Source organism: Pipistrellus hanaki (genome assembly GCF_964339955.1).
Source record: "Pipistrellus hanaki genome assembly, chromosome: 1".
NCBI classification, from domain to species: Eukaryota; Metazoa; Chordata; class Mammalia; order Chiroptera; family Vespertilionidae; genus Pipistrellus; species Pipistrellus hanaki.
The window spans coordinates 64,365,865-64,389,390 of record NC_140503.1 but is presented as its reverse complement, the minus strand read 5'-3'; the positions used below and the strand labels follow the sequence as shown (position 1 = coordinate 64,389,390).

General features: G+C 47.1%; 1 protein-coding gene across 1 annotated transcript in view; it reads right to left on the bottom strand.

Moving 5' to 3' along the window:
* RASGRP1 (RAS guanyl releasing protein 1) overlaps nt 1-23,526 on the bottom strand; it is a 75,429-nt gene that overhangs the window by 12,659 nt on the left and 39,244 nt on the right. Inside the window, exons 3-12 of the mRNA XM_084891246.1 lie at nt 22,302-22,407; nt 15,142-15,204; nt 13,638-13,769; nt 11,456-11,609; nt 8,183-8,356; nt 6,979-7,095; nt 3,853-4,128; nt 2,450-2,530; nt 1,132-1,236; nt 241-350 (exon numbers count right to left, since the gene is read on the bottom strand). Coding sequence (XP_084747372.1) covers nt 241-350; nt 1,132-1,236; nt 2,450-2,530; nt 3,853-4,128; nt 6,979-7,095; nt 8,183-8,356; nt 11,456-11,609; nt 13,638-13,769; nt 15,142-15,204; nt 22,302-22,407 — 1,318 coding nt within the window. The remainder of the gene's footprint in view (nt 1-240; nt 351-1,131; nt 1,237-2,449; nt 2,531-3,852; nt 4,129-6,978; nt 7,096-8,182; nt 8,357-11,455; nt 11,610-13,637; nt 13,770-15,141; nt 15,205-22,301; nt 22,408-23,526) is intronic.

The window sequence follows — 23,526 nt, the reverse complement described above, 5'->3', positions numbered from 1 at the left end:
GACAAAACAAGGAGACTAAACTTTATAAAATTCGTAGTTGACTATTAAACTGGCTTCATGATTGCTTGTGGTCCAATCCAAAGCCAGATAGGCAGGCATTCATTTGATGATTGCTCTTTAGCCTGAATATTCATTAAGTAATCATGGCAGCGACACATCCAAGTTTATGAGTTCTTTTTAGTTATGCACAAACTACTTTTACTGAAGGGCTCACAGCCACATTCCCGTACACAAACTCACCTGTCTTTGTCCATCACACAGAAGGAAAACGGAAAACTCGCAGCAATTTTTTCAAATTCTTCCTGAGAAATGTATCCATCTTGGTCAAGATCATAGTTCTTGAAGACAGACTGTGAAAAAGGAGTTTCTTTGGTGATCATTCTTTAGGCAAGTGATAAAGGGGCTGGGGCACCTGGTAGGAGCCGCCTTCTCCCCCTCTGAGAGACAGGGATGAAGAAATGCTGGCTGCCAAGAAGCGCGTGTCACCTCTGGAGGGTGGCCAGGGGCTGTGGACCCATTAGCACAGCAGTTACACCACCACCCTGGCCAGTGTACGTGCTCGCTGTGCGGGTGGTCTCCCTCGCTCTGTCCTTGCTCAGAGCAGATGGCACTTCCTCTGTGAAGCTGTAGCGCAGTTGGAAGGGCTCCCTCCCTTAATCCTCACTCATTGTCCTGACACTCTCTGGCTTACTTTCTGTTGTTATGCTGGAATGGTCCATGGGGATGAATGTAGAAATATGAACCGAATGTACTGCCCCTCAGCATTTAGCACAGTGCACTCAAACAGGTGCCAAGATTTTCAGTTGTAGATTGTCATTATCTTTTACTCAAACCTTTCTCAACATCTTTCTGCCTCCAGATCAACTGACAAACTTTAAATGTATTCTCTCCTGCTGGGTCTTTAAGAGGAGGCTCACCTCCCCCCACATAAGGCCAAAGAGTGTTGTCACGATGTGACTTCTGAGCTGTCCTGCAGCCACAGTGTGAGAAGCAGTTGTCCCTGGGCTCACATGTGAACAAGTCTCCAGTTCCTCACCTTGTGTTTTTACCACTGCACCCCCTCCCCTTATCCCCACACACAAAACGAAGCCAGGCAGGGCCTTGCTTTTGTCTGGTGAAAGCTGTACTTACATCCACCATCCGCTGGACATGCTTGCTTATAGTCTTTGGGTCAGGTTTGGGAGATACTCCAGAGGCCCAGTCCACTACTACTGGTGGCTTTGAAGGTGTTAGTGGCTGAAATGAAATAATCACAGAGATCCCCATGACTATAAATGCAGTATAATCTACAGCCCCTTCTTCTCCCGCTACCTGAGGCTGCGACCAACTGCGGACGACCCCCAGCTATGCCCGTGGCAGGGAGCAGAGTGCCCACATACTGAAAGTTAGAACAGTAATCTTGGCTTTCACAAGCATTATGTTTTACTGTTTATGCTCCTCACATATATGACCTCTAAACCTTTTGTCAGAGCTATCAACAAAAAGAAAGTGGATCACTTAAATTTCCTCTCCGTTCTCTACTGGCTACTAATAGAGATAGGATGAGGAGGAAAATAGCTAAAAGGCAGGAAGGTGCATAAAAAAAATCCGAGGCCTAGACAAGCTGAGATGGAATCCACTCTTAAGTATTTAAGACTTGGCCCAAATTAAAAGCTCTTCTAAAAACAGAAGGTACCCTTTCCATTGAAATGCCTTCCAACATTCTGAAAAGGGAATCTATCAGGTATTTTCAGTGAACATTGTTAATTACAATGGGAAGCTAGAACTTGATCTTCTGTATAGATAAGATGAAATTTAGCCACAGGTAAGCTGAATTTCTTCTGTGGAGGCAAATCTTTCCTTGAGTACCACTTGTTTTGGGAAGAGGTACTCAAGGGAGGAGTACCACTGTGGGGAGTTACTGGTAGGAGAGGCAGAGTCAGATAACCTGGTATGTTCCGACTGTGCAGCGCTAGCTCTGTGCTGTTGGAGGTCTTGGCACAGGGGCCAAAACACTTAGTAGACTGTCTTTCAGACCCAGATGACTGCAGAATGATGGGGCTTTTCTGTCTACCAAGCTGGAAATCCTCTGAAGTTAGCTTTTTGGTAGTCTGTATATTGCTCACATTCTTACTAACAAATCACAGGAGGGAAACTGATGCGGGGCCACTTTATGATACACAGGAGGGAGAGGGCCCTCTGTCCCACAATATTCTCTCCTGTCTCATCTGCAAACCACTGGCCAATCCACCATGCAATCTGATGCTCTTAGGGTATTTAGTGATTTACTGTTCACACATTAGTTACCCCTTCAAGAAGACTATTTGGTCAGGAACTGTTCCTCACACATGTGGAGGTTTTCCCTTTGCCTAGCACAGGTTGGGGCACAAAGGAGACACACAATACTCTTATAAAACTGAACTAAAAGGCCGATCCCGTTACCTGCAAGAATCGGAATAGGAAAACTCACGGGGGCTTTGTGGTTCCTTGGTTCCCGGGCATAGGAGAGCTCGTAGATTTCATCCTCAGTGTAATAGAGATCGAGGGATAACTGTGGATCAGAAACGATGATTAACTGCTAGGATGTTGTATTTCTTTCTTGGTTCTTCCTCTCCAGTGGTTTACTCTTCTAGGCTCTTAGTAGTTTGTTTTTAAAATTCACAGTAGGGCAATGGGGCAAGCATTAATTCTTTTTTGTTAAATGTTTTTAAATTTTGGACAAATCTCAAGATGCCCTCATTTAAATGAAAATTTAACCTGTAAGCCTTTATGTAGAATTTAGGCCATGTTTGGTCAAAAGGTCCACACCTCACTTGTTCTTCCCCAAAGCAGACAGACAGATAATCTGAAAGGATAATTTGTATGGTCTGATACTATTAAAATTTGGTTCTTGCACCAGCACCCAGTTTAAATAACGGTATTATTAAACCATATTCAGAGTTAATAAATTCCATATTTAGTAGAGCTTGAACATTTTAGAGGAGAGAGGTCTTACAAATATTCTTGTTCTGATCCTACAGTCCATGGATGGGCTTCAGGAGGTTCAGAACTCAAAAATACTTGGGTTATGTATCTTTTTTTCTGGGAACAACATCCAGCTTTCATTACAGGATTTGTGATTCCCCCAAAGTTAGGATTCTGTACATCTTTCCACAGATGACATCTAAGGCCAAGACCAAGGTCACCTGGCCTTTAGAGAAAGGGCTAGTTGGATGCAAAGCTCAGGGCCCCATTGGAATCATCCTGTGAGGTAGGAAGAGGTTATAATTATTTCATTCTGCCAAAAAAGCACATTAAAAATTGTATAATTTTGGAACTCAAAGAAGTTAGAAGTCATCTCACAGAATAATCCTGATTTTACAGAGGAGGAGACAGGATATTTAGAGTTAGGTGCCCACAGTTGCTGGGCTGGAAGGGAGTCCATCTGCTCTCCCCCTGCACCTGAAGTGCAGATCCTGGTCCTTGCACCAGTGTTTGCCTCCCCTTAGCTCGAACACTTCCAGGAACAGAAATCAAATAATGAACCTGTTTTAGTCCCCATCGCTTACCAAGCCTGTATCCTGATTTGCTCTCAGCTCCTCCCAGAGAGCTTGAGGACTGACTTTTGCAGAAAGAGGGGAACATTTCCAGGAGTCAAGCATGCTGCTTTAGAGGACAGCTGCTAGGGTCCTACCTCCTGGGTCTGAATCCAGGCTCTGCTGCTTATTAATGTCTGGTCCTCTGGGAAATTATGTCTTTGTGCTTCCGTATCCCCACCCATAAAAAGGGGATAATAGCAGTACCTACGTCCTAGTTTGTATGAGGATTAGCTGGGCTAATGTTCGGTAAGGTGCAGAGAGTGATGCCTGGCACACACCCAGTGGTGAGCCTCACCGTCAGCAGGTGCACCAGGTCCTTGTTGGCCTCCAAGGGCGGGGCCACCTCTTGCAGCTGGACCAGTTCGTTGATGTGATTGTAAAGGGCCAGCAGCTTGTGGACGTTCACCTTCCCATCCTCCAGGTAGTCGGGCATGGCTTCATACAGGGAGATGAGGTCCTTGAGGTGCACCCCCAGGATGGGGATCTTGAAGTGGGTGCACTCCCCGTAGGCTCGCCGGTAGTTGTCATAGTTTCTGCAGGACGACAGCAGCTCAGTCATCTCACCCAGGACCTAAAAAGCGGAAGAGGAGACCCCATCACTGCACCTGCCAGGCAGGTTGTATTGTCTGCTTTCAGTCTCTATCATGATTGCACCCCACCCCTAATCTGTTGGGAAGAAGTGATTCATCCAAAAGGTTCAGATCATGATCCCCAATTAAAACTACAGCTTATGTCAAAAGGCTCAGAGAGTATTTACAAACACAGGTGTGCTTTAGTTGATTCTGCAACATAACTGGAAAACTGAGGTCTTATTTGTTGCTTTTACATTAAAATTTTCTATTAAAAACATACATAGCCGAAACCGGTTTGGCTCAGTGGATAAAGCGTCGGCTTGCAGACTGAAGGATCCCGGGTTCGATTCTAGTCAAGGGCATGTACCTTGGTTGTGGGCATATCCCCAGTGGGGGGTGTGCAGGAGGCAACTGATCGATGTTTCTCTCTCATCGATGTTTCTAGCTTTCTATCCCTCTCCCTTCCTCTCTGTAAAAAAATCAATAATATATATATATATATATATATATATATATATATATATATATATATATATATAAACAAAAACATAAGCAAAAACATAAGCATCTGATATGAAAGTAAAAAAGGAACAAGAGAACAGAGACTAGTGTGTCAGTCTGACCTCTGTCCCTAAGTCACGCATTTCCTTTTCCCAGTGTCTTCTGAGTCCTAGGCCAGAAGGACATTGTTTACCATTTGGAGTGTGATACAGGCTGTGCTGACAGTGCTGCTGGCCTGGGGAAGGCACCAGAGCCTCAGTCTCCTGCACAGTTTACTCTTCATGCTGCTCTCTGGGCCTCTCTCAGTGATGCTCACTGCAGGTCTTTGTCTAGGAAGCAGGTGACATTCCATCTGCCCACTGAAACTCTGACACGGAGAGACAGAATAGACCAGACCAATTCCCAGGAAAGGACAGGCAGAGGATGAGGCAGAGGACCCACCCCTCCCCCGCCCCGGAAGGGGCAGGGCTGCTCACTGGCACCAAAGGCAGCAGCCGACCTGTGTTCTTTTCTGACCTGCCTGGCGCAGGTCAGCCAGCCGTTCACAGGACCCCGTTCCCCACTGTGCTGACCAACTTTCTCAGAAGCAAAGAAGGGAAGTCAAGACTGTCTGCCAACCACGTCACAACACAAAATTATCTTTTTAAACACTATGCCACAGATCCTTTTAATAAAAGTGTGGCCTAAGTAGTACCATTTCTCTCCAGTGAAGAGCCCAAGGTTCTGGAATAGCCTCCCTCAGCCACTGAGCTGGCAACACCTCCTCCTCACACGTCTCTAGCAAACAGTGCAGGGGCGTGTGAGTAGGGAAGGTGCTCACCGATGAGAGACCAACAGCAAAATAATGTATTTTTGCTCTCCTTGGAAGGTGAAATAAATACTGGGGGACACCTGCTTTAAGCTGGTCTAAACTGATTATGTGGACCACCCTTAGGGGCCAGCAGCCACAGACAGGAAGCACTGTTGGGACCCCGAGCTGAAGAGGAGCGAGTTTGTATCTTATAAATGAAATGATAAGTCTCTGTGGCTTTCCTCTGCCACCTCTGAGACATGGGCTGGTCTCAGCAGAACTCCTAGGGTAGGGGTGTCGAACTCAATCAGAGAAGGGGCCAAAATCTAAAATCCAGCCTACATCGCGGGCCGAATGGTTTACTGAACAGTCATAAACTGACAATGTCATAAACTGACAGCGGAGTGCAGTGATGACAGCGCGGTGCGGGCCACATTGCAAGGCCTGGCGGGCTGGATTTGGCCCGCGGGCCTTGTGTTTGACATATGTGTCCTAGGGAATTAATTACGAGGTGACCAGACCATTGGGAGGGGGTGAGTCAGTGTCCTCATAGCCGAGTGTTATGAGAGCAGGGTGATTGACTGGAGACCCCCAAAAGGAGGCTGAACACCTGGGAAAACAGACGAGGCCACGAGGCACAGATGTCTCTCACTAAGAAGGGAGTCTCTGTGCCAGCTTGGGAGGAGTGGGTTAGGGGCTAGGAAGGGAGGGGTGGCCCTCTTAAATAGGTGAAAATGCTCAAATTATCTAATTCATACCACACAGCTGCACCGATACCTTCAGTATAATCATGCCTTATATTTACATCAGACTTATAAAGGATTAACTTTGGTCCTGTAAAATCTAAGAATGTAGGAAAATGCATTGGACCCTTGAGAAAAATATTCCTCAATGAAACACTGTTACAAAATGGCACCTGAAAAGCTCATTTCCAATTAATCTGGGAAAATTCAACTATCCAGAATGTCACTCCAAGGGATCTGGAGAGCTAGGATTTCAATGTGTCCCTGTATTAAGTGTACTTGACATGCAGACGGAAACACTGGTCCTTTGGGGAAAATATTCTGGGCAAGAGAGTCAGTATTAAAGACAATAACAACCCTAGCCGGTTTGGCTCGGTGGATAGTGTGGGCCCTCAGACTGAAGGGTCAGGGTTTGATTCCAGCCCTGGTTGGGCATGTATAGGAGGCAACCAATCAGGATGTCTCTCACATTGATGTTTCTCCCCCTCCCACTCTCTAAAAAATCAATGGAAAAAATGCTCTGGTGAGGATTATCAACAAAATGAACATTCAGTGGCATATAAGCATGGGAAGGAGGCACATATTTCACCTGACCAGCGGGGGCACTGGCGGCCACAGAGAGACTGAATCACAGGCACTTTCTGATCTGTGACATCCCCACTCCGTGGGTTTCCTTGGGGTTTGCCTCCTGGGTATTTTGCCCGGTTGACGGGATGGTGTGGTTGGCAAACGCTTCTTCCTGGGTTACCCCTGGAGGAGGAAAGGGCGCTGTCCCAGGAATGTGCTGAGGCTTCCGAAGAGACAGTAGCACTGACCTTGTTGATTTCGTGGGGGACGTGTGAGCTTGTCTCCTTGAGCCTGGAGATGGAGCTGTGACACAGGCCGCCTATCACAGCCATCAAAGTATTGAAGTTCTGCAGTTGGTGGAGCTTCTGTGACACACAAAACAGGTGAGAACAGTCACTGAACATGCCTGTTACATGCGAGCTCAGAGGCCGCCCTGTCTCTGGGCCTCATCTTCCTTACATTGTCGAGCACTAGCAACCAGGTGCTGCAGCTTCCTGATCTCCCCTTAGGCTTAATCCAGACCCGGGAATCCCAAGCCTGGCAAGGCGTCAGTCTCCCTCCCTCTGCTGGTCCTGGACCACCGAAATCAGTGATTTCTAAGAACCACCCAAAGTACTTGTCTGTCAGCACCAGATTTCTGGACCCAAGTCCAAATTTTCTGATTGCCTGGATCTGGGGTGGAGCTTAGGAATCTGAGCTTTTAATATCCCATTAGTTAATATCAGAGCAGGCAGTCCATGTACCAAACTTTGAGGACACTGGACCATTTAGTACTGGACAAATAAGCATAATCCTTTATATCTTCTGCACTGTTTTATTTTTTAGGAACAAGTGCCAGTAGCTATATTGGTCAATAATTGGGACAAAGAACCTAGAATCTCTGAGGAATTTCAAATATGTGTTCATAGAACTCCAGGTCCTTGAATTTCAGTCAACATCACTTCATTATTATGTTGATGAAATGCCATGTCAATTAGCGCACTAAATAAATTTATATTAATTAAAACTGGTTTCATTATACATCATGGTACCTATTGATGACATTAAGTGAGGACTTAGTGTACCATTTCCTCTTATCAAATTCTTAATATGCTGCCTCTCAAACTCAGCTCAGACATTTAACTGTGGGCTTGGAGACCTAAGACAACTCCAGCCCCAGGAAAACTTGGACTTGCCCTTTCCTTTGTCATGGGGGCCCCATTTGAGAAGACCATGTAGGCAGGTAAGCACCTTCTAAGAAATGTTAGATATCTAAACAGATCTAAAACGGAACCCCGAGCCCCGAGATGGTCCTCTTCATAGTGCCCTTGTGTGGGAACCAGGAAAGGTGCCATATCTAGACCTCAGGACAGTTCAAGGACACTGACCCACTGTGGCTCCGGAGGGGAACACTTGGCTGTGGGAGGAGGGGAAATTCACCTCAGCCCAGGCCACACTGGCTCCGCCACTCACCTGAGCCACCTGGATGAACTTGATGAAGACTTCCGCCCGGAGCTGCGGGGTGGGCCGGCTGAGCACCATCAGCTGCACCCACTGGGAGATGCCGTTGCACAGCGCTATGGACCGCTCCATGGTGGGGTTCTCCTTCACACAGCTGTTCACCACGTAGTTCTGATAGTCGGAGAACTGCGGGAAAAGGACCCCATCAGACTGCCGCTCTGGTGTTCTGAGGCATCGGAGGGGCATCAGTTGATGGCTCGGACCTGCTGTGGGACCGAGGAGCCCACCTCTCCTGTATGTCCTCTACTTGGCTGACCAAAATGGTGGGAAGGAAATCTACCCACAGCATGGTCTCTACACCAAAAGTCATTAGGCATACATGGATGTGTGCTAATTCATCCAACACACGAGTAATTCAAATACTGTATTTTGGGTTGACATTGGTATTTTGGGTTGACATTGGTACCTCTAAATTCTAAAGAATAGAAGAAAAATTTCAGGACTAATCTCACGTCTGCTGCCGAGGTTAAGGGAAAAAAGGAATTCACAAGACTTTCTCCCCCCTGTTCTCCATCTCCCTCCTCTCTCCTTTCTCCCTCCCTTTCCGCCAGCTGTTTTATTACCTTGATGGGATGATAACATCTGCTCTATCTAGCACATGAAATTGTTATGAAGATTAAACATGATAAGGTATGAAACCACTTTAACTTTTCCAAGTGCTACATCAATGTGAGGTGGTGCTAATGGGATAATTATTACCTTCATGCTAAAACAAACCTGCCTGAATGGAAAATTTGAACTTGAACAGAGGCCAAGTGAGTTGGGTATATGAAACCTGGTTAGCCAATTCCATGACCAGAGTTTCCCAACTGGACAACAGCACTGACTGTGGTTGACAAACAACACATGTGAAACAGGTGCCAGAGACAGCTGTAGAAGCGGCGACTGGAGCTATCGTGGCCTCACCCCAAACAATCCTGCCTCACAGGATAACCAAAGGGAGGCGGCGCCTGCCTGCCTGCTCCAGTGCTCCTCTGGACGTTTGGCACTGCTCACCATGTATTCAGAGCTGGGCCAGCAGCATGGGAGTGGAAGTGATGGGACTTTTGAGGGAAAGGTGTAAGAGCCACTGAACCATCCGCCATGCTGCCGGTCCACAGCTGCAGAAGCTGTGTAAGATGAAGCCTTCCGCATATGGGTCCCTGCAAGACCCATGTTACATATGTCGTGTGAGTGAAAGATACACTTTTGCTTTGTCGAGCCACGGGATTGTGAGGGAGGAGCAGGGGGTTACTTCAGTATGTAGTAACTTTAGTCCGGCCTGACTAGGGGTACACTGATGAGAAACAACCTAAATAAAATAAATGCAAATGAGCAGAGCCTATTTCACGGTGCTGTGATGACTCAGGGCGAAAACTCTGAGTAGGACCAAAACTACTCCTTAGGAGACACACACGAAGCAAAAATCTTCCTGGTTCTAACAGAAAATTCCCGTGACTCATTCCAGTGAATTCATTTATATATTCCTCCCACTATAAATAACACCAAATTTACTTGTTTTTTAAAAGAATTATCCCAGTAATCTCGCTCCTCTCACCCCAAGTATTACAATAAACAGGAAATAGCAAATGCCATCAGTTCACAGCAGGAAGCCATCTCCTTCTGGTCCATGTCGGAGAGGAGACTGCTGGCTGGGAAACTGCTTAGAGCTGTGCATGAAGAACAAAGTCTCCAGGCAGCCGTCTTCTCTGGGGCTGCACCATTCAACAGCCAGGAGGCTTCCAAATGCTGTGCTCCTCTGCAAACAGCTCTGCTGCACCCGGGGAGCACGGGGCTCCCTGCCAGCTGGGCCCGGAGCAGCGCAATTTTCAGTCTGAGAATGGCTCCTTTCAGTGTCCCTCCTGTGATGGGAAGGCACTGCCAAATGGAAACTCCCCAGCTGGGGCCTCCAGCAAGTCCCCTGGTTCTGTCAGGGGTGCCATGAGGGGTCCGGGGCCAGTTCAGAGTCTTCACGCTGGAAGACTATTTCCAAAAGGGAGCTGGGAGGTTCCTGGCTGGCAGACAGCTGTGTAAAGGCAGATGTCAACATGATGGGAGAAAGATGAAATAACCTCTGTCACCTGGCTGCCGGACTCCTTTCAAGTAGAACCAGGCTCTACCTAGCGGGGTTGGCTAGTGTGGTTAGAGCGTCGGCCCATGGACTGAAGGGTCCTAGGTTCGATTCCAGCCAAGGGCGTGTACCTCAGTTGCAGGCTCTATCTCTGGTCCCGACTGGGGCACATGCAGGAGCAACCAATCGATGTGTCTCTTTCACATGGATGTTTCTCTCTGTCTCCCTTCCCCTCCTCCTCTATAAAAATCAATAGGAAAAATATCCTCAGGTGAAGATTAATAAATAAACACACAAAAAAACCAACAACAAATAATACCAGACTCAGTAAGTTGGTGCTGAGTGACAGACAGGCATGTAATTCCAGCCCCAGCTCTTAATCTCCAGGCCTCCATCCCCTCACCTGGGAAACCCTGGTCACCCTGTCACTCTATGAAACAAATCCAGCAACAAGAGACTGAGGTGGACTAATTTAGAGCAAAGCTAGAGATCATTTTGGGGTAGGGCAGGTTAAAGGTGCCGTTCCCCAGGAAAGCATATTGGTCAGTGAGGGTCGGTGGCACCTGCGTGCAGTCAGGCTATCTCGTGTGGCACCAGTGTGCTTTGGCATTCTGTATGGAGATGTAAGGAGCAAGTTTGGGTCAGCAAAGTGTATCTCTAGAATCATCAGCAATGGCTGGGCCATGTCAGCGCCACTTCATGGGCTTAGGTATATTCTGGGCTGGACCAGTAGCATCTACTTTATTTTGGCATGTTCCACAGCCATTCAGACCTACCCTAGAATGAACTCAAAGTCTTAGAGGATAGCTCCATTTTGGAGGGAGGAAAATGAGACGATAAAATTTCTGGCAACCTAATGATACACAGGGTTAAAAAGTGTGTGTGTGTGTGTGTGTGTGTGTGTGTATGTGTGTGTGTGTGTGTGTGTGTGTGTATACACACTATAGATGTATGCCCACTGTACTGTCACTTGGGGGGGAGGGGTGGGCATGTAGGATGGAGGGGGAGGGACCGCCCAGGAATTTAGGGCACTGGTTCTTTGGACGGTACAAAGTCTAATGGGAAGGTCCACCAGCAGAGGGCCTCGGGGGGTTAGGAGGTGAAGGGGCTGCTGTTTCTCTGCAGAAATGCCCAGCTGTCCCAGGGAAGCTTTCTCCTGCCCCTTGGGAACTTACGGAGATCCTCCGGAAGGACTTGAACTCCAGGTAGGTGAGGTGCTCCGACAGCTCTTCCGGTTCCAGGTGGTCAAAGAGCAGGGAGACTTTCCGTTTCTTGCTGGTGTTCGATTTTATCCTTTGAGTAAGTTTCCTGGACCAGTCACGGGCGTTGCTTTTGTGAGTAAACGTGAAAGAGAGAAGGGGGGAAAAGAATACATCAAAATTGCCTTTGAATACAAGTCAGTCCAGTTTTGCACGAGCTTATACAAAGAACCATTAGCTCACTTTCCTTGGCCAAAACTCTGCATCAACAGTTTTCCCAAATCAACTTCTTCTATGGCAGCAACTAGGAAGCCTGGCTGGCTTCCTGTGAACCTTTACAATGCACATGGGGACTGGGGAACAGGGGCTTAAGGCCGTGGGAAACGGGGCTCAGGCACTGCCCCAGTTTCCTGGTCTTCAGTTCCGGCACGTCTGCTCTCTCCATGCCTCCTCAGTGCCCATCGTTCTCATAAGGGTCATAGGGACTCTAACTGGTTGGAAATCTCAAGATGGTGGAAGGGCACAGAGAACCATGGCGAGGGGTCATGCTACAGGGGTCATGGGGAGGAACACTGAATGACTGCTGGCATTTCCCTCCACTTCCTAGCTGAGTCCCCAAGAGAGCTAGCGCTCTTCCCTCCTCCCCGCTATTTTCTTGTAACTAACTCGTGTGTGTCTGATTCAGCTTGTTTCCTACACTAAGGAAGCAAAGGGGAAAAGCCGTTTGTGAGGTAGCAGGTTGCAGATGTGTGTTTCCCAAACTGGTATTCCTGAGAACCCCGTCTCTCTCTACAGAGGGCTCGGTGGCCAAATGAGTTTGGGAGATGCTACAAAGTCTGCAGCCTGTTGTCCAATGAGCATTTACAGCCTCTGAGAGGCACTGCAAATTTTGCAAGTTTAACTCACTCTTTCTCAAATGTATCTGGTGAGGCTATACCTCGCTGACTAATTCCTAAAGCACAGCCTGAGAGATACTGGTAGAGGAAAGTCACACCGGCAGTGCATTGGGACAAGGAGATTAAGGTTTGAGAAGTGCCCTGGGGCCTAGGTTCTGCATCTTTAAAATGAGGGAATTGTTACTTGAAAATCTCTTGTATTTTTTAAAAATATATTTTATTGATTTTTCACAGAGAGGAAGAGAGAGGGATAGAGAGCTAGAAACATCCATGAGAGAGAATCATCGATCAGCTGCCTCTTGCACACCCCCTTCTGGGGATGTGCCCGCAACCAAGGTACGTGCCCTTGACCGGAATCGAACCTGGGACCTTCCAGTCCGCAGGCTGACGCTCTATCCACTGAGCCAAACCGGTTTCGGCCTCTTGTATCTTTTGAGTTGTATTATTCTAAGTAGAGGTCCAGAGAGTCCAAAGTGACAAACTGATGTATTGGGGACTATGACATGTGACATTTACCTTTCTGCACGGCTATGACCCAGTGCACTGAGCTTGTGTCCGGCCATGAGCTTAGCATTCTGTGACCCCAGATGAGCCAGACAACCTTGCTGAGTCTGTTTCCTGGGATGTTGGATGAAACCATCTCTAGAATTCCTTTCAGTTCCAGAATTCTATATTCTAAGGATCTGCACTATTGGGAAATAAAGTGGCCACCCTGTGAAAATTTTAGTATGCAATGTGTGCAGCCTACCCTGCCCTGTATTTCCAGAGTGGGTTGACCTCATAAATAAGAAATCCAGGAAGTAATGGGAAATATCCCTGCGATCTCTCCAGGTCCCGAAGTCCACGTGTCTTTCACAGACTCCACAGGCCAGACGCCCTCTGTTCAATACACCGTCAGCCATCCTTCCCCGTTTTCAAGTTCAGGGGCCTCCAGGCATTAGCTGCCGCCCCGTGGTCCTGCGTGCGTGTAGACACTGTGCTTTCAGTTTCTCACAACCTGGGCACGTTTTAGTCACTGTCTTGCTACCCGATTTCTTTCTGACTGGGCCTTACATGGTTTCTGCTCGTGAGTATTAGTCACCCACAGCTTTACCACCAGGGCATCTCTGCTTGCTTGTCAAATGTCAAGCTTTGCACTTGGTGAGGTGGTTTGAACCTGCCTGTCTGAGGGGCCTCTCCCAGCGGGAGAGCCACAGCCACAGCCACACCAGGTGGGTGTCCGGGCCAGCGGAGCAGAGATGCCTCTACACCCTGGCACTCACATTTGAGTTGTGTCGATCAGGCGGCAGTGTAACTCCTCCCCACTAGCCTTCACCAGCTCCTGAAACTCCTCCATGGTGTTTGTCAAGGTGGCATCCATTTTGAACATGGTCCAGAATTCCGTTATCCAATACCTGTATGGGGGGCGGGGGGGGGGGAGGTTAGAACACAGGCCAAAGCGGAAGGCAAGGTCACTTTGTTGCGTCCTTCCCTCAAAGAGGACTGACAAAAAGACAGGTGGGTTTGCCCTTCTATATTCCTGGGAACATGAAATATATGTTCTTTTCCTTTAAAAAAATATTTTATTCACTTTTTACAGAGAGGAAGGGAGAGAGAGAGAGAGTGAGTCAGAAACATTGATGAGAAAGAAACATTGACCAGCTGCCTCCTGCACACCCCCCACCAGGGATGTGCCCACAAGCAAGGTACATGCCCTTGACCGGAATCAAACCTGGGACCCTTCAGTCCACAGGCCAATGCTCTATCCACCGAGCCAAACCGGTCAGGCTAGAATATATGTTCTTTCTTTTTTTTTAATATATTTTATTGATTTTTTACAGAGAGGAAGGGAGAGAGATAGAGAGCTAGAAATGTTGATGAGAGAGAAACATCAACCAGCTGCCTCTTGCACACCCCTGCCGGGGATGTGCCCGCAACCAATGTACATGCCCTTGACCAGAATCGAACCTGGGACCTTTCAGTCTGCAGACCGACGCTCTACCACTGAACCAAACCGGTTTCTGCTGGAACATAGAACATAATGAGTGGGGGTGGGGAAGTGGGGAGGGGGAAAAAAAAAACCACTTGTCTACAGCTCTCTGCCTCTCCTCGTGTTGAAGGCTTGGATAGGATAAGGTGTCTCGCAGCCATGGCAGGTCTAGGCACAGCTATGTGCATCAGAGATAAGCATAAATAAGACAACTACAGACAAGCCGAAGGTCCCAAGGTGGGCATGTATGTGTAGATTACACTTACCAGGTCTCAGACTATTACATGGCCATTAAAAATAATACTTACAAAAGTTTTTCATGACTAAAGACACTTTCAATGATATTAAAGTTAAGTGAGAACAATAGGATAGAAAACTTTATGTTTTTTAATTGCAACTATGATAAAAAAATCTGCTCAGAAAAAAAGACAAAGAAAAAATGCCAAAACAGGTAGTTGGATGTGAGAGATTATTACTATAGTTATATTCTTTTCTGTATTTTCAAAAGGCTCTGATAGGAGCTATATTACTTTTATGATTCAGACTAAAAACAAACAAGATAACCTCTCCCCATGTCCTTTGATACCAAAAAACTGTGAGACTGAGGGAAGTGTTGGCCTACATTAAGCTCAGGCACACCAGGAAAAACGCCCGCCCCCCCAGGTTGCCCAGATGTGACCCGCAGGAAGACGGTCAGGAAGGGGAAGGCAGGGGCATGGGGAAGAACTAGCTCACCTTGCTGCAGTCTTTTCCTTCACCCCAAGCCACAAAGACCCAAGTGCATGCAGAGTCCTTACCTTACAAAGTAGCAGATCTTCAGGCACAGCCCTGGTGACTTCTTGGCCCAGGCATCCTTATATGTGGGCTGTGGTTAAGGCAAATGGAGCTTCTGCTATAGCAACCAAACAGCTTCACACCAAACCAACCCCCTCCCGAAATAATTTTCAAAGAAAAATGTTTTCTTATCTCTCTGGCCATAGATAAAAATCAACGTGGTGTGTGCTCACACTGAAATGGCGGTGGAAGGCGGCCACAGCGTCTCCTCTGCAGAAGTAGAGCTAGGAAGTGCATGGCGGGGAGAGGCCTGCACAGGTGACTATAAGAAGTGCCAGAGCAGCAATGAGCTCCTGCCCGAGACCAGGAGACCAGGAGTCCAATGAGACCAGCTAAAGAGAGCAGCCCCTTCTCATCGTATACAATGCTTCGAGTAACTGGTAAACAATTTGTGCAGTGGATTAGAGAAGAGGGGGAAGGAAGAAGTATTCAGATCTAGTGCCATGACAATAATAGGAAAATGACAATATATGCCTAGAGGATGTTAGTAGGTTGACCTTGTAAGTAGGATGACAAGTTGGACAAAGCCATGTGACTAATGTGAATAAGGCCAAAATACAATCAGAGACATGTTAAGGATCCATACCACCTGGAATATTCCAGGAAATGGTGCCATCCTAAGAATATGAAAGAAGAGCAGATTCCATCAAGTTCACATGTTAAAGAGCAGCGATTGTCAACCTTTTTCATCCCATGGTACACATGAACTGATTACTAAAATTCTGCAGTGCACCAAAAAATATATTGTTTTGCCAATTTGACAAATAAAAAGGTATAATTTTAATTCATTTACACTGGACAATTATTGTTGTGTTGGCTACTGTCATTTTTTGTTTGTTTGTTTGACAATCTAAGGAAACAGAAATCAGAGCTCCTAGCTAAGTAGTCAGGTATTGTATGTTTTAAAAAGTCTTGAAGCACATTGGTTGAAAATTGCTGCTTTAGAGCTTAGATGGAAAGAATATCCACTTAAATAAATGCAAAATCCAATCCAGTGATGAACCCGGGCAGGCCCTACCATCTTCCACAAACAGAATGAGCAAGCAGGCCAAGTCGGCTGTGTGCCTTGCAAGACTCTGCCCTCTTCTCATCTAAAAACTGTGCCATAATGGCCATCTAGGTTTCACCTGCAGCCGGGCCCCTGAAATGAACCCAGGGAGAAGCCAGCAGAGATCTCAAATAGCCAGACGGGAGCGGCCTTCCTTCAGTGGGAGGGCATACTGTACCTACCCCCTCCGAAACTCAGAGTTAACTACAGCCAAGTAAAAGACAGCCCAAAGCACATTATTGATGTTTTTATTAGGAAGGCATCTGTGCATGTTGAGATTTTATATGCCTATAAAGTTTAAGAGTATATTAGAATGATAGCATGGAAACTCCAATTTGGAATATATAATTAATTGTGGTTTTAACTTGAAAACTTATTAAGTTTATGCATTGCTTTGGCACATCTAAGATAATGTTGGCTTTCCTGTTTATAACTTTAATCTACTAGAGTAGGGGTGTCGAACTCAATCAGAGAAGGGGCCAAAATCTAAAATCCAGCCTAAATCGCGGGCCGAATGGTTTACTGAACAGTCATAAACTGACAATGTCATAAACTGACAGCGGAGTGCAGTGATGACAGCGCGGTGCGGGCCACATTGCAAGGCCTGGCGGGCTGGATTTGGCCCGCGGGCCTTGTGTTTGACACATGTGTACTAGAGTTATAAAAACTATTTCGAATTCAGGGGAGCCTCTGAAGTCTTTAAAAGTAAGCTAAAATGTAAAATTCATAATTGTTTAAAACCATCGGGAGTATTTAATTAGCGTTTTCCAAATTAACCAAAACATTTTCAAGGTCCCTTAAAAATATTTGGTGGAACATGTGAGACTTATAGAAAGAATACAACTTGTAAGCTTAAAATCAGGTCCCTAAAGAAAATACTATGGTTGTGAAATTTGTACTTTCAATAAAATTAATTTTAAAAACTTATTTAAATAGGTTTACTGCTTATAAAATCTGTCTTTGACGGCATCAAAACAGAACCACACCCACATCGACAAATGAAATAGAGATTAAAATAAGCCTGGCCAACTGGCAAACTTCATGAAGTAACAGGTTTAGACACGGGCCTTCCTTTGGGCCTAAAAGGTAGGAGTGGGAATGAGGTGACTTTACATGTCTTAATGCCACATCGCTAAGAAAATGCATCCCCTGCCAAAACCGGTTTGGCTCAGTGGATAGAGCATTGTTCTGGGGACTGAAAGGTCCCAGGTTCGATTCGGGTCAAGGGCATGTACATTGGTTGCGGGCGCAACCCCAGTGGGGGGTGTGCAAGAGGCAGCTGGTCGATGTTTTTTTTTCATCGATGTTTCTAGCCCTCTATCCCTCTCCCTTCCTCTATGTAAAAAATTAATAAAAATACATACATATAAAAAAGAAAAAAAATGCATCCCCTGAATGCAAAGAGGGTCATACAGAAGGCACATTTTAGATAGCTATGTCTTAGATTCTATATTTTCATTATTTGACCAACTTGTTGAAATTTAAAAAAAATATATTTTATTGATTTTTTACAGAGAGGGACAGAGAGTTAGAAAGATTGGTGAGAGAGAATCATCCATCAGCTGCCTCTTGCACACCCTCTACTGGGGATGTGCCTGCAACCAAGGCACATGCCCCTGACCGGAATCAAACCGGCACCCTTCAGTCTGCAGGCCATCGCTCTATCCGCTGAGCCAAACCAGTTTTGGCGAAATTTTTATTCTTCCTTTTTAATAAGGCACAAAAACCAATCTATTTTAAAACAACTAAAGGACATATGAATCAACATGGTGCCCTTTATGTGAAGTTGACCTTCCTCTGGTGGTTTCTTATCCTCTTCAAATGGGGGGTGGGCAGCATCTGCAAACCCAGTGGTACAGGCAGGGGCTGAGCCTCTGTGGGCATGTGGGGTGCCAGGCCGGGTGGCAGGGCCTTCCAAGGCCATCAGAGCCCCGATGCATGGCAAAGGAGGCCCAAGGTGAGGCAGGGCACCGCTTTCTCACTTTGGAGCTGGAAGCCAATGCTGATGACACAGGCCAGCAACCAGAGGCTTGGGCACCTGCGACCTGGTGAAGGTCCCTGTTGCTGACAGTTCGGGCCCCACCCCTCTTCCTTCCCTTCCCAGATGATCCTGTGCCTGGGAAGTACCAGGGCAGTTCTGACTGTGCTCTTCAGGCATCTGAACTATTCAAAGCATGTTTGTTTGTTTTGTTTTTTCTTCCTCTCTTTTTTAAACAATGGAAAAGCAAGAAACAATCTGAGCTTATTTTATTAACAATTCTATTACCTCCAAGCCAGAACAGGTGAACTAACTGTGAAGACAAAACAGTTTTGCTTTTAATATTTAACCTGAGTCTCAATGACGGAAGATCTTACTTTGTATTCCCTTCTTAGAATCCCTCCCCTGACCCCAGACTTGAGCAAAGCCCAGGTTTCTCACCTAAAGGTCCTGACAGACACAGGAAAAGTATCTCAGTGTTTTGCATCCACAACAGTGCAACATTCATCGAGCCCTAGCATGAGACAGCCACTTAGCTAAGTTCTAGAGAAACCAAGAAGAAAAATACGCCTTTGGTTCCTGCCCTTGAGGGAGACACACAGTTTCTGGGGGAGACAATTCATAAATAGGTAAGTTACAATATGGCGTGTGTATATAGGTTAAAACTATATTTATTTTCTCTTAAAGTAACTTGTAATTTAATTAATTTTTCAATACCCTTATGCAAAATTCCATATTACTAACACAATTCAAAGGACAGCAACTAGACCAAAGGTTTTGAGTTTTCCTTAAATGTCATCTATAAATACAAGAGAATATAGGTATTACATTTCAAAAGTTGCAAACTGAAGTTCAGGCAGATCAATGTACTTAGTTAAAGGAACGGAAAGAAAAGTCCCTCAAGGGAGATGAGATGACACCCAGGCAGACACACACGAGAGAGACACTGACCACTTACATGATACAGAACGAGAGACACCGGAATTAAATAGGTTTTCACATCACTGGCACTAGATGTATTTTAAAGCACGAGATGTATTTTCCAAGGGGGAGGGGGTGGAGAGGTCAGGAAAGATTTCAGAGGGTCAGAAAAGAATTTGCTAGGCTTGCAGCAAGGAAAAGGCGCTCCAGACCAGGAACTGGGTGAGGACCCATGACAGTTGGGGCATTTGAGAAGCTCAGTGTGGAGGGAAAAAGGTTTATTTAAAAATTATTATTATTTTTATTTTAATGAGAGAGAGGAAGGGAGAGAGTGATAGAAACATCGATGAGCCGAAGCCGGTTTGGCTCAGTGGTAGTGTCGGTCTGCGGACTGAAAGGTCCCAGTTTTGGTTCCGGTCAAGGGCATGTACATTGGTTGTGGGCACATTCCCTGTAGAGGGTGTACAAGAGGCAGCTGGTCGGTGTTTCTCTCTCATCGACGTTTCTAGCTCCCTATCTCTCTCCTTTCCTCTCTGTAAAAAAATCAATAAAATATATTTTTAAAAAAAGAAAAAGAAAAGAAACATCGATGAGAGAAATATTGATTGGTTGCCTCCTGCACACTCCTACTAGGGATGGAGCCCACAAACGAAGCATGTGCCCTGACCAGAAATCAAACCAGGGACCTCTTGGTTCCTGGGTCCATGCCCAACTGCTGAACCACACTGGCTGGACAGGAAGGCTTTCTGGGAGCTGCAGGACAAAGCAGGAGAGACACTGAATTGGCTCAGACCCTGGAGGGCTGTCTCCTGACAACTGAGGAGTCTGATGTCAGCCCCTAGTGGGCAGAGGCTCTGAAGCAAAGGCTACCCCCTTTCTTAGGAAAGTAACTTCAGAGGATGACAATGGGGTGGGGTGGGGGGTGGGGGGGAAGAAGGCACACAGGTGAGAAAACCCTGGGACCAAAGCCAGCCCTGGCATGGAAATGCAGAGGAGAGACCAGATGAGAGTCATTTCTGAAGTCAGAACCCTGGGATTGGGTGATGGCCTGAAGGAGGTGAGAGGCAGGAAGGACTTGAGGGTGCTTCTGATGTGGTTTAGGCCACTGAGTGGGTGATGACACCATAAACTGAAAATGAAAATACAGGTGTTAAAGCAGAATTAATGGGGTGGTAGTTGGGCAGAGGGGGTGGTGAGTTAATGAGTTAAGTTTTGAACATATTAAAATTGATGTCCCTACAGGACAAACTAGTCCACACTTTTTAAAGAAACGACTTGGGTTAGAGACATATAGACTCGAAAGTCATCAACACAGAGGAATGGCGGTGAAAATCCTGGTGAGACATCGCCCAGGGAAGGAAGAGGTGAGAGAACAACCAGGATGCTCTTCCGGTGGTTCAGAGGCCCTCAGAGAAGGTGCTGGGTGGAAAGCTGGAGGGGTGCCGGGGAGGAGGGGGACCCTGGAGGGCGGGCTTACAGAGGCAGCGGTGTCAGCAGAGCCCAGGGCTTCTGGGAGCTCAGCGTGAACTGAGACACGGAAAAAAGCCATTGGGAGGCTGCCGGTGACATCAGAGGAAAGTCTGAGTGCAAGGGTGGGGGCCATGGCTGAATGAGGAGTGGGAGGGAGCGGGGAGATCGGAGATAGTGGGTACAGACTATTTTAAGAAGCTTGCACATCACATTGCTAACCCTAACAATGGAATGAAGGGGCGGTGGGGCTGAGGGTTTATTTTTAGGTTGGAGGCATTTCCATGTGTTTTAGGCTGAGGGTCAGGTGCCACTGACGGGGCAGTTTCAGAGGACAGGAGAGGAGAGGTCACTGATGGGGTGGATTCTGTGGCCAGGGGCAGGAAGGCTGGAAGGGGAGAGGCGTCCGTTCGCCGTGTGGGTGGGCATCTCAGGTACAATCTAATCCTTAGACCAACAAACAGTTTCTCCAGTGAGAAATACTTCATCCCTGGCACTGTTTAGAATTGCTGGTACATGGAGTTAATAAAAAGCAGACCGACTCTGAGTCGGTTTTATTACGGTTTTAAAATTCTCTGCAGACGAGACACCACTTATTACCTGCACCTCTGATGGCGTGAACCCCTCCCAAGGCCCCGCCCTTGGAGGGCCCTGGAGACACCTCCTCTGAGAGGAGAGGTACAGATATATAAGTGGAGTGGAGGCCGGCTGGAGGGAGTTAATGGGGGAACAAAGGGGACATACATACTTAATACTTTCAAAAATAAATATTTAAAAAAAAAGACATATAAGGGTGTAGAAAAGGGATTCGGTCCCGATTGGTATGGGTTAGTGTGTGAGTGTGTGTGAGTGTGTGTGTGTGTGTGTGTGTGTGTGTGTGTGTGTTTGTGTGAGTGTGTGTGTGTGTGTGTGTGTGTGTGTGAGGGTGAGTATGTGTGTGTGTGAGTGTGAGTATGTGTGTGTGTGAGTGTGAGTATGTGTGTGTGTGTGTGCACGCGCGCACCTGCCATAAGGTGAAAAGGTAGGGCCAGGAGAGGTGGTGAAGATGAGAAGAGCTGCAAGTCATGACTCAGAGACGGGGATCTGGGCTTCGGGTGCTAAACAGTCTTACCCGCCCACGGCTTCTCTCTGGAGGCCACAGCTTACAGTGCAGTCAGGGGGAGAGAGAGGGCAGGCAATTCCCCACCCCGCTCGGTCCACACCCCACAAGGAGGTTACAGTCCAGCTGGGTTTGCTGCCCGAGGCAAAAGGCACCAGCACACTCCAGTTGCTGTGGCACCAGGAAGCCTTGGCCAGAACCTGGGGAAGGTTCCAGAATTGGTCAGAAAAGCCAGAATGCATGTCATCACTTGAGTCATGTTTACACCCTTGTCAACCTGCACAGGGCGACTGTGAAGTTGAATGAGTCTACAAGAAAAGTTTTGTTACGAGCCAGAGAAGACAGTTTGCATGCTGATTTCTTTGCTTCCCCGAGCAATCAGCATCAATAGCATCGCCCTGCCCAACCGAAGGTACACATACACATGTATGTACACACACACACACACACACACACACACACACACACCGTGCCCCTGAAAGGACGTGTGACATGTGAACCCATTTACCACTCAGAATTATTCCAAACCAACCAAATTAAAGCACACTTCCGATTTCAGCTCCTCTGAGCGCTCCCGCCTGGGGCTGCAGGGGGGCTGCTGAAAGGATATAGGATGATCACTTTCCGGAGCAGCTCCGCGGAGGAAATGATAACTCGGTGCATGGTCAGCACGACTTGCAGTAGTTGGTTACTTCGACACAGGTTTCCATCTGCATCTGCAACAGAGAGAGCAACATCTGAGTGAGGCCCCAGAGAGAAACCAGCCATGACCACCCGCCATCACAGGATGGTGTGGCCCAACAGGGGTCTCCAGGCACAGTGCTTTTCTCTCGCTGCCTCTGGCGCCACACTCCCTCCCTGCCTTGCTTTTCTCATCCTCCTGCTGTATTCTCCCCTTCGCAAAATGTCCATTTTGATGCCCATTACCCACCCACCGGGAGGTGGTGGAATCTTGGGAAAGGGATAACATTTGCATCAGTGTACCCGAAAGCAGCAGAAGCAGATCCAGGATTTGTGGGGCCTAAAGCACACATGATGGGGGTCCTTCCCAGGGTCACAGTCCACAAAGCACAGTGTTCATAGATGTCAGTTAAAATGCCTTCCTTTTGGAACTGGCCAAAACATGACCATCTGAATACATGGCGCGGACTCTCCCATGGCCGCGGAGGAGTCCTGAAACAAGCTCCCCTCGTTTTATGGGCAGGAGGCCTCTGCCTGACAATAAAGGAGGAAGACATTGCATTTGGAGATTATGGGTGAGTTACAAGGGTCCATGATGCTTTATATCCAAACACATGGTTAGCTAGGTTTTCCAAAGCCCAGCTGATGTCAAACAATAAGATGCATTCTATACACTGGCATTGGGTATAAAGATTTCTCTTGGAGTGGTTTTCAAAATCTTTTCAATAGTGATGGCATGAGGTACTAGGGACTGTGCCGGTCCTTTGCTGCCTGACCTGCTCTCTGTCCTTCACCATGGACTGCATCACCAGGGCCAGATAGCTTCCAGCTGTGCTCGGCCAGGAGGAAGCATCAGCAAGAGATGGGAAAAGGGAAGACAGGCCATGTCTTTGCCCTCCCTTCTCTGCTCTGCACCACTTCCCTGAAAGGGGCTGCAGGTCTCTCCCATGGACCATCCCGCTGGTTGGCCCCTTGTGACCCCGGCTTCCCTTGGGATCTAGCACTGCTCACCTCCTTGGCTCTTGGCCCTGGCCTTGGCCCTCTGGCCCTAAGACTAGCAATGACTTGTGGCTGCTGTCAATCTCTGGGGGCAACATCTGTTAATTCTACTTTATCTCTGTAACTAGCTTCTTCATCTATGTGTCTTCAATTAA